The sequence below is a fragment of the Nestor notabilis genome, unplaced genomic scaffold (genome assembly GCF_000696875.1).
Source record: "Nestor notabilis isolate BGI_N333 unplaced genomic scaffold, ASM69687v1 scaffold7277, whole genome shotgun sequence".
In the NCBI taxonomy this organism is placed as follows: domain Eukaryota; kingdom Metazoa; phylum Chordata; class Aves; order Psittaciformes; family Psittacidae; genus Nestor; species Nestor notabilis.
Genome location: NW_009935054.1, coordinates 27,856 through 39,830, shown reverse-complemented (window position 1 = coordinate 39,830; position 11,975 = coordinate 27,856). Strand labels below are relative to the sequence as shown.

General features: G+C 36.9%; 1 protein-coding gene across 1 annotated transcript in view; it reads right to left on the bottom strand.

The window, feature by feature from the left end:
- Positions 1-11,975, bottom strand: part of LOC104408134 (netrin-G1-like) — a gene marked incomplete at its 5' end in the record, with an annotated part of 62,272 nt that overhangs the window by 33,710 nt on the left and 16,587 nt on the right. The window contains one exon of the mRNA XM_010017627.1: positions 266-433. Within this exon, the coding sequence (XP_010015929.1) occupies positions 266-433 (168 nt within the window). The remainder of the gene's footprint in view (positions 1-265; positions 434-11,975) is intronic.

Genomic DNA, 11,975 nt, shown 5'->3' with positions numbered 1-11,975 from the left:
TGAAGGACAGCACAGTTTCTTAGGGGCTTCTGGGTAGGTCTTCCCAGGACCCTTAGTCAGGGGGTTCACCGTCATATACAGATTCAAAATATCTCCTTGGGGCACTAAAGGAGCAACAGAAATCATGTGAAAAGTCTACACAGATGTTCTTATCCATTGAAAAAGCTCATTCTGGCTCAACTGGCGAGTAAGCAGCAGTGGTCCCTAGCAGTTGCCAGTAGTTGAAAATGCACAGAAGAAAAGCCGCAATTATCCCGGGACTGACCTATGCACACATTTTCATCGTCCAGCTCTGCAGAAGCATTTCTGAAGTAGCCCAGCCTGCATAACTCACAGTGCTGACCTCTAGTGTTGTGCTTACAGCTCACGCAAATGACCGTATTGAGCAGCTCGATGTAACTGCACCGGTTGGAGTGCCCGAAGCATTCACAGTCTTTCAAGGAAGAACAGAAATGTATACAAAATGTATACAGCAGCAGAGTAATAGCACATTACATGCTTAGTAAAAATGAACCATGAATAGAAGTATGAATGAATGGCACATACATGTTAATCAATGTAATATGGACAACAGCAGATGTGTATCTGCAATGGAAGTGAAGTTTGTTTCAGGCAGGTTAGCGTGACCCGGCAACCATGACATGACATCGAAAGTTGGCTGTTGTTGGCAGACCTGATGGAACTGAAGCATTTGCAGTTGTAAACCTTTCAGCGGTACTGGAGGCTGGGTTTCCAATGACAGAAATGCATGTCTTTTTGGACATTTGAGACGAGTATAAATCAAGACCTGGGAAAAAACTTCCTCATATTAAAAATATCAAATACAGTGGACAAACCTGTCAAACTTCATCATGCTTAAATCCACAACCGTAAGTAAAATAAAAGTTTTGTTCTGACATAAATGGTGAGTATTTGAAAATACTACTGAACTCAAGAGTACTGTAATCAGTAGGCACCTTGGGAACCAAACTGTTTCAAGACCAAACAAATCTCTACTTCGACAATTTTGGCCAGCACTTCCTAAAATGATTAACAGAGAAGAAAGTGAAGGGAGAGATGTTATTTAAGAGCTACTTCTACTGGACTTTTGAAGTAAGCATTAACCCATATTTATATTCTGAGATGAAAAACAATGGGGCCAGAAAAGATCACGGAAATTTTGAACTGTGTACTGCATAGAAAGCATGCTTACTGCACCCATCTGAAATGCAGTTGGCATGACAGCTGCTTTTGAAAAAACCCTTAATTAAACATAGAATGCTGGTGCCTTTTAGTCTTTACCCACAAGCAATGCTTGGTTTTATGCAGAAAGAAGGAGAAATTAGAAATGTATCAATATCATTATAAAAGGCACAGCTATGCTTTGTGTAGAAAGCTTGTCTAAGTCTGATCACTCAACTCTGAGATTATGAGCCCACAATGAGTACAGGAAAGGCTATTAGGACGATCAGAGAAGTAGAGAGCCTATTTAAAAAGTGAAGACTAGGATAATTTGGTTTGTTTAATCTAGGAAACTGAAGACAAGGGGATATCACTGAGCTATAAATACATCAAGGAGATAGCCTTCTGCCATCCTAAGTGAATATCTGCAGTAGTGGACAACACTGGCACAAGAACAAATGTGTGTTAACTGGCCATTGAGAAATTTCAACTGGAAATTAGGAGATGGTATCTAGCTATTACTGAGATTCTCAAACACTCTTCCAATTTGTAGCAAAAACACTGATGCTTTAGAGATGTAGTTTATTAACTGGTGAACAAGATTACGCTATGTTTCCTGCAGTAATTGAATACTGGATGCAGTGACTTGGAAGGGCTTCAAGGTCTTAAAGTTAAGTCTAGCCTGTAATTAGATAAAGCTGTTAGCAGAGGATGTAAAATGTTTCCATACATGACAGGGGCTAAGTCTCCTCTGCTGCCTTTCCTATGGTATGCTGCTGATCATGTTGGGGTACCTGGTGAGCCCACAGATTGTGGCATAGGCCATCAGATCCAGTATTTGTGCGTGGCTGTATTTATATGAAGCAGTAACAATACCAGTACATGTTTATGAGTATGTTATACTCACTTGATGCATATATATTTCTTTGGCCGTTGTCTGACGTAGTGGACTCTAAATAGATTGCATCTTTTCTTATATGGTACAACACAGGTTTCAATCTTGAGAACTGACTTTCTGCTCTCAGGAAACATTAATTCAATTTACATTTAGTTAACATATATACATTCTTGTTCTTTTCAGTGTTATCCTGCTACACCAATATTTTGTGGTTTATGCTAATTTGATCATTTTAATGCCTATAAGCTACAGGAGTACAGTAAAACATTTGATGTATTGGTCTCAGTATTTTACCACTTGACATAATTGAGTGGGGAGGAAAAAAGTGTTAATGTTTTGTTGTCTTTTGCAGCTGGTCAGTGTGATTCAGCGTCTCAGCCAGCAGCTGAGTGGGTGGCTTTCTCCCCTAGTATATCCATCTTGCTTGAATAAGAACTGCCTGTGTGGGTCAAAGGCAACAGATCTAAAAGTGGAAACTAGCACTGGCAAGCAGGAGTCACAGGGAAAATTGCTAAAAGTTTTTATGTGTTTGATTTTTAAAATAAGAAAGACTGGTTAGTGACAAGCAATCTGATCCTTCTGAATCTCAGATTCAGAAGCAGGGTTCTCTTAGTCTCTCTGTCTGACAAAGGACCTGTCTTCTGCAACCATTAGACATTTTTATGTTTCAAAAATATGTAGACTATAAAGAAGTGCTACTAAATCAGACTATGCTACATCATCTTTTGTGTTTAAAGTAGCAGAAAGAAATTGAGACTTCTGTAAATGAATGACTGCGCTACTTCCACTCTGAAACTGTGATATGACCTTTAATAATATTACTACTACACATAATTAGCCATTGCAAAAGCACAAGAAACAAAGCTGCACATAAAGTAATTCACTCCCTAACAAGCCTTGCTCCCAGTTATGATTTATGAGAAGCTCAACATGAGCCAGTAATGTGTGCTTGCAGCTCAGAAAGACAACCGTACGCTGGGTTGCATTAAAAGGAGTGTGGCCAGCAGGCTGAGGGAGGTGATTCTCCCGCATCTACTCCACTCTCGTGAGACCCCACCTGAAGTGCTGCATCCAGCTCTGGGACCCCCAACATAAGAAAGATGTGGACCTGCTCGAGTGAGTGCAGAGGAGGCCACAAGGATGATCAGAGGGCTGGAGCACCCCTCCTAGGAAGACAGGCTGAGAGATTTGGGGTTGTTCAGTCTGGAGAAGAGAAGGATCAGGTGAGTCCTTATAACGGTCTTCCAATACCTAAAGGGACCTATAAGAAATCTGGAGAGGGACCTTTTACAAGGGCATGTAGGGATAGAACAAGGGGGAATGGCTTTAAACTGAAAGTGGGGAGATTTAGCTTAGATATTAGGAAGAAGTTCTTTACTATGAGGGTGGTGAGGCACTGGCACAGGTTGCCCAGAGAAGCTGTGGCTATGCCATCCCTGGCAGTGTTCGAGGCCAGGTTGAATGGGGTTTAGAGCAACCTGGTCTAGAGGAAGGTGTCCCTGCCTATGGCAGGGGGTTGGAACTAGATGAGCTTTAAGGTACCTTCCAACCCAATCCATTCTATGATTCTATCATTTGGGCTGAAGAAACTTCTAATAATTATGAAGGACTTACTTAGTTTGATGTACAGACATGTTCATAAACATATGCAGAAATACTACGCAAGTTCAGACATGGCTTATCAATATTAAAGGTAAACACTAGGACCAATTCTTACACTTGGTTGCATTCCTATGCGTACTTCTCATTTGTTACAACTGTGCTGTGTGAAAGAAAGCCTTTGCCTCAGACACTAAGATACAGGAAATCTCTAGGAAACTTGATCATCAGACTAGTACATGGTATAGAAAACCCCCAGTTAACTCAAAACCAGTCTAACTTCTGATCAAAGGTTATCAATGGTGCAAAGGAAAAAAAAAAGGCATAGCAAGTAATAATTAAATACATTTTTTGATAATTTTAAGCTTCCCCCCACAAGTCCCCCCATTTTGCTAGTGCAATGGTACGAACTTATTTTGCCTACTGCTGTTGGCCTAATCAATGAATCATTTTCACATCCCTCTGTGTTCATATAAAAAATTAGGTAAAGGGTCCTCATATGATTGGAATGGAATTGTTTTCTCCACTGGCTACATGAGGTGCTACCCTATACCAGTCAATGTACATACACCATACACCAGTCAACTCTACATAGCATTTAGAATTGCATTCAGCATTGTGCCAGCTGTGGAAGCTAACACGTGTGTGGCCATTCTATCTTATCATGTGGTTCACCTTAACCAGCACACCAAGACCAGAAAGTAGCCTGTTAATTAGAATTGTTAGAAGCATATCTTAAGGCCTCTGGCTATCAGCCCAACCACTTTCATGTACTGGCAAAGTCATGCAATCACTGAGAGACATGGGGCATAAGCATCAAAATCAGGCTGCAAATGGTTTATTAACAATAAAATGACATGAGCTTACAGTGCTAGAAAATGCTGCTTTCAGTTCTGAGTACCACATGTCAGAAGAGACACAGATAAACTGGAAACAGATTAAAGCTGAATAACAATAAGGAGTAAATGCTTTGTAAAAAAAAAAAAAAAAAAACCCAAAAAAGAGGAAAGTTAGAGATAGCTAGATAGTTTTGACGTGAAGGAAAAAGGGAGAAGAGATAGCCACATTAGATTTGATAATTGTTTTTGGATTATTCAGGAATTGTCTAATCCCTTGTCAACTCATAGAAGAATTGTTTGTATGACCCTTTAAAGACTACTTCCAACATAATGATTCTATTGCAACAATCTTGATCCTGTTGTAGAAAGCGTGATAAAATTACCCACTGAAGGAGGATCATAAAGAGATTTATCATTTAACTGTTTTGTTTCTATATATTGAATACTTTTTTCCCCATTATAATGCTATGCATTTACATCTTTGAGATGATGTACTATTGTGTTGTGGGGACAAGGTTCAGCTGAAGCCTCAGCTGCGACCAATAAAACATAAAACGTCATCACGTGAAACAATGGTAAACATACATGGAAGGGAAGCATAATTAAACTAAGACAGCTAACACATGAGACAGCTATAAGTGTAATTTTCTAATTAAAAGCACAAGGAATATTTCAAGAACAGCGCATTCAGAAATAATTAAAATATTTTTTTCTTTTTCGCTTTCCAGTAACTCTGTGTTCCTCCTTTATACAATAACAAAAGGCAACAAAAGAGATTTCATTGTAACCTCAAAAATGACCTGCTTCATAAAAACCAGTATGGCTCATTATCATGATCTCATCAAATGGGTCAAACTAAGTTCAAACACTTGTTAATACCCCTATTGCTTGTTAATATGTATTTCATGAATAATGAGATATTCACAATAGCTACAGAAAGACAAAACATCTTCATACATACTCTTTACAGATAAATTGATGAAGAAAAACAATGGGATCTCAGGATTCAGACTGTGAATGATAGATATGCAAATGAAACAGGTTGCCTGTAGGTCAGAGAGAATATTGGCGTCCTTCATTATGCCCAAATAATTCCATTGTTTTGATAAAACACTGAAACATCATTTCCAAATGTAATGCCTACTACTCTGAAATTGAGCATTGTTACAGTAAAATGAAGATGTAAAGCACACTTAAAATGCATTAAAAGACATATCTATGAATTACACTCCATGGCATTTACAGATACTTCTTGAGGATATGGACAATTGACTTTTTATGTGTTGTTTGCCCTCAACTAATCTGCTTATGTATCCTCTTTTACAATTTATGCATATCACTGAGGAAAAGAAGACTCTAGCAAACATTTGCTTTCTAGGCGACGATCTGAATGATCATATTCATACATTTAATTTCTTTAAAAACAAATGCCATGTCATTTCATATACCAGCAGTGACTGTCTAAGCAGCACATTTATTTTCTTTGTATGGCTTATGTTTATGCACTTAATGCTTCTGTTGTTGTCAATGAAGATGTCTCACCAGTAAGCTGATGGGTACACTTCACAGTATTCCAGATTCATACAGTGCAATGTTTTCACAACATAGAGCACTATGGAATCACTGTATGAATACAAGAATTCCTACCTCTCTTGTGGTTTGCAACTTGAACAGAAGAAACAGTTGACATAGCTAATTTGGGAGCAACTGGATAGGTAATAAAATGAACAGTAAATTAGAAAAGGTATCATATAGGAACAAATCAAAAGATTAAAATAAATTTCTTAATTTTTTAACTTTCAAATTAACTTTAACAATCATTATTGTTAAAAATTGTACTATCAATTCTCGAATCATTTGAGCTGTAATATCCAAGGTAAAGAAAGGGAATGTAATTCATTCCCACGCACTTTGGCAGCTTTGTGTTAGTTTATTTGATGATTTCTCCCCATCCATGGCCAATATCTGTATGATAACCAGAGTGGTCACCAAAGGGTTTTAATAAATTCATGTGTATTTATTCTGACCTAATAGCATCAACAAAGAAAACAATAAAATAATATTAGGTATAGGCAGATTTCTGTAATTATTCTCTTTATATGCTATCCTTGACTGAAGGATTTATTCTATAATAAAAGTTAAACACTGTAACAATATGCTGCAAACACAAAAACTGAAATTATTCTAAGTTTTTGTGTTTTGTTTTCCCTAACAAAACATCAAAACTAAGTTTATTGAAGCTCTTATTTTCACAGAAGAAACACTGAATAACTATTCTGTTCAAGACGTATTTTGCAATGCAGTTAAGTCTTAGATCAGAAGCAGAATAACTAAGCTATGAAATCCTTTAGATATGTTAAACATAATTTCTTTGGGAATGTTTTGATTTGAAGTTCCTGTGAGTAATGTAGGCTAATCCTTACAGAGAGTAGAGATCAATTTTGGGTTTTTTTTGTTTGTTTAAAGAGCACATGTAAAAGCTTGGAAAATCTAACATGGGCTAAATGAAGTTATTGGAATTTTAATTCAAAATATATGTGAATGAAGCAAACTGAAGTACTTTGCTAATACTTATGGAAAGCACAGCTCAACTAGTATTTTCTATTTTGTTGGGCATATAAACTCCCATATATAATATGGTAGATTTTATACATATGTGCATGTGTTTTGATTTGGTCATTGTGAACAATGGATTTAACTACAGCCCTTCCAATATAATTCTCCAACAGATTCCAAATGCATCTTGTTCAGTTTAGTAGCTATTTTCTAGATCACATGTTCATTAATTTTATTCTTCATCTGTATGTGTTATCATACAGAAAGGACACCTTTTGAACAGTCAAAGCAAGCCATAGGCCAGATTTCTGCAGGGATTTTTTGGGGACCAATGGGCAGTATATAAGGAGAACAAAAGGACGTTATTTTTTATAACGAACAATCATTATGGAATGTGAAGTATAGCTGAATACAACTTCAAATAACAAAGTCTTGCTTTCATTAGTCACCTTAGGAGGTAATCATCATGCATAGTCTAAGTGATTTTCTTTGTGTGGCACTCATTGTAGAAAACTGAGTCTACCCTGCAGAGAACTTGTTTTTAATGTGGATGGCACATAAGCTGAGAATGCTTCTCAGCCAACTTGGGAAAACAAGACATTAAAAATGGGTTTGATGTAGACAATGACAATCTTTCTCATGCAAAAATCTCAAAACTTACTCAAAATACAGACTGTGCTGTCTAATGAAGTCCAACATTATCTAGGGCTTTCTGTACATCAGTTTTTGTAATCTGTGTGTTTACTTTCCCAGACTTTTGGCAGTAATGTGCATAATCTGAGTGTTGGAAGATTCCCTTTTCAGGTAAGGTTTGGTTTATGGTTATTTTCTCACAGGATAGCATTATTCAGCAATAGAAGAAAAAATAGTTGGATTAGGATTGTTACTACTTTTGCCACTTTGTGGGACTCTTGGAAATCAATTTCAGTAACTTTAGACCACTCGGAATTTTACAGCATCCTACCTTGGTTTGGTTTAGAAACCTCAAGGGAAGAAATATTCGGCCATATCCTATCAAACTTGGGAGGATCTGCATGCATCAGGAAAAATCAGGTTTTGTTATTTACATCTGTGATATTGTTCTAAACAGTCAAGCATATGGACAAAGACATAAATTACAAACATCCATTACTGGACTAGTCTAGGTTGCACTTGAACAGTACATGACTACACAGTGAACGAGAAAACAAGCAATTGATGATTCCCAAAACACCAAATGGACATAAAATACTTTGCATAACAATTTATCCCCTGTGGTTAAAAATATATTTTTTCATGATAAGAAGATACCCTAGACCGATATATACGGTTTTAACACTAGGAACAAAACAAGAACATATTCTGTTAAATCTGCTCTATAGAGCTAAACCGACAATATCAGACAAATATGGATTTCTTACCAAAGAGAAATATCTTACTGTAACATCCTGTCTTAGGGTCTTTTGAGTGAATTATATTTCTGTTATCAGAGAAATGTATTTACCAGTAGAGTGGGCCGTTTCTTTTGCTCTCATGCTTTTTTGCGTTGTATCTATTAACTGTCACCTCTGCTGACATATTTTACAGCTTGATTTTGTAAGAACATGAAATGTCTACATTTCTTAAAAGCCCAACATATGTTACTTGCACGAAGCATTTTATCTCTCAGCGAAGGAATTAGCTGTGTCTTTTTACAGCTTCATCTCCTTTGGTCAATGATTTTTGGGCCTGGGGTAGTGGGGAGTGATAGTCCTTAACAAAATGCTGCTGGGTGTTGGAGCTGAGAATAAATGAAGGGTATGTGGGTTGTGGGGGAAGGAAAGAAAACTTTCTTTTGAGCTCTGATCTGGGAAATGGTATTTATATTCTCTGTATTGCTCTGTCATAATCCTTTCTCTGTTTCCATCTGCCTAACTTTGAACATCAGATTTAGACCACATGTTCTGTGAGTACTGCAGTGGTTGTGCCCTTTCTGAGCTGAACAGAATTTTCCTAACGGTCACATCAGCCTACATAGCAAATTCAGCTGTGTATTGAGTAGATTACATTTGTCACAACTTGGTCAGCATCAAGGGTCTAGGCTTACAGGTCTTTCTGAAGAAGGTGTGTTTCACTGTTAAGTCCATATTAGTGGAAGGCCTGCAGGGAAGTGATGATACAAAGATTGGGCTTTAAACATTTGATGTGGAAAGAGGACATCCTGTAGTATCTTCTGATCCATTTGTCAAGGGTGAAGAGAAATCGGTTGGGTTGGACTGTCTGTCCCAAAGGTCTTTCCAATTAGAGAACAATTCAAGGGAAGGATGATGACCTGCACTGTATCATTTACTGTTAGATAGTCTTCTGCAATTGAATCTGTCAAGTTGTGATATAATCACATCATATTCTTGAATTTTTGTGCTTTTTCCTTATCAATCAAGAAAATGGAAAAACCGAGTCAGTCTGGCAGATTCTCCCACAGTCTATGTATTTATTTAAAATAACATGCCTCTACTGGTCAGATCCACCAATTCACACACATAGGAAGTGCAAACACAGTAGTCTGAGCGTACGATAAAAGGTATCTAAAAGCTGTACTTAGTGAGCTGGCATGGTAATCCTAGCCCACTGGAAGACTAATTCCATGCACGTGAGATACCACCTTCCTCCTCCTCCTCCTCCTGAAACACTGACTGGTTATGTTAAAAAGTTTCAAGCACACATAGACAACTACTTGCACAGTTAATTCACTGTTAAAATTTTGGTCAATTCAGGATCAATTAGGCTTGACCTAAAGATTTTAAAGGGACTGTACATTAGAGAACACATATAAAAATCAGTAGGCATAAAAGGAAAAGCATTATTTATTGATCACATTGTCCTGCTGTCCCCTAAGCCGTTTTCTCTTTTAGCGATTATGCAACATCAGGGTTGTTGCAGAAAACCTGTTGTTTTAAATACCATGTGCACACCTACTACAAAAAATCACATGCATGATGATTAGGTACTACCAGAAGTGAAAGTAATAGTGTCAAACCTTTATACTGCCTCAGGAATGACCCTCTGGAATATCTTGTCATTTAATAAACTGTAGGTCCTGTATAGGAAATCGGACATTTTACATAATCTGATTCATATAATCAGTAATATTTAATATATAAACTAATTCTGATGATTTCCCCAATTAATCTCTTGTCCAAATAAAATAATTCCTTGTATGACAGAAAAATCAGAGCTACGTATTCCTCAGGAATCCTATAAATGCTATAGGAATGTGCTTACTTTAGCAAACTTACTTAAAATGGGGGTTGTGACTTACTGCAAAATAATTAAAAATTCCCTGACAGTTTAAATTTGATTACATTGAGCTGAGTTTTTTAATAGGCACCCAAAACAATAAAAAGCATTTTTACAGTGCCTGAAGATTATTAATGAAATATTATTACTAGTGATTATTGCTAGTTATTAGTGATAATTATAACCATCTTAGAAGGGACTAGTGGTGGTCATTTATCTCCACCCTTTGTGCATAACAGGGTCAACTTTGAAGTTAGATGAGGTTGTTCAGGGTCATATCCAGCTGAGACCAGCTGCTGTCTTCAGTGTCTCTGGGCTGCTTGGTAATGTGGTTAATGCTCCCACAGACTTAATGCATCTGTTATGGGCTTTTTTTTTTTTAATCTTTGGTAAAGAGATTATTTTTTCTTGCATCCTTATTCATAGAATGTATTATCACCATCATCACCAAGATTACAGGACCTTTCTTGACAAAGACCTTCCTTCTTATCTTTGAAAATTTTGGGGTTTTCTTTGTTTGTGTGATGGGTTTTTTCGTGGTTTTTTTGTTGGTTTTTTTTTTTTTTTTTAATGGAGATGAATTTAAATGCTTTATCTAAAAAGGAATGTGAGACGTCCAAGCCAAAGAATATTGACTGTCATTCCCACAAGTATATTGGAGCAGATGAGTCATCCTTTGAACAGGCACTGGGAAGATTCATTTAGTTATTCTTTTATAGCAACTTGTGAAAATATTTCTAGTCCTCAGTGATTACCACTAAGAGTTTTATTTATAGAGATAGATAAAGATTTTAAAGCTTTTCCAGAACAGTTCCATGTCTGGACACTGTATTCTGTAATTAATTATTTACCTGAATAATTAATGAATTTTGGTGTAGGTGTTCTCCAAGATGTGCTATGTAGATCTACTGTAATATATTCCAGGCAAATAAGGCTACAGAAATGTGAAAAAGAGTTTCTAAAATTATGTTTTAGTGTTATTTAAAAGTGAAGCTACTGTAGACACCTTTTAAGTGTAGAGGTGTGTGAGCTATATGACTGAGCAGAAAATCAGATATGACATTTTATATTTGCATTGGAAATGTATGTAATTTTCAGTTACTATTGTTCCAAAGCCAATTATATGCAGAAAGTAACTACTGAAAAAAAAATAAGTCTTTTATGAAGTATGGAGAAACTGATTGCATTATATTTATTAGGTGCATGACAATTTTCTTTCTTTTATTTTCTTTTTTTCCTCCTCCCAATCCTTTTTTTGGATATACAGTCTCAGAATTACCTCTGATATTGAACAAAGGAAGTCTGTCTCAAATATTCATTGGAACTGCAGTCTGTGCCATGGGCTAAACCATGGTTTCAGACTGGGGAGATGATGCAAATGAATGGGTAGTTTCAGCCTGGTTCCAACCAGACAGCTGCACATGAAAAAAACCTGTCATGATGTTGGCAGAAATTAATCAGCACTTTGTTGGTTTCTCACTCCAACCAAGTACTGAGCTGGCAGTAAAATTAAAATGTATTCCCACTGAGAGGGGCTATCCTTCCTCAGGGATGAAGAACGCAGGTGATGGAGTGCATGAAGAATACATTGCTGCCTGGGCATCTGTGCTCTATGGCAGACTAGTATATTTTCATCTCCTAAACTGTTTCTCCTGACCCAGTCCACA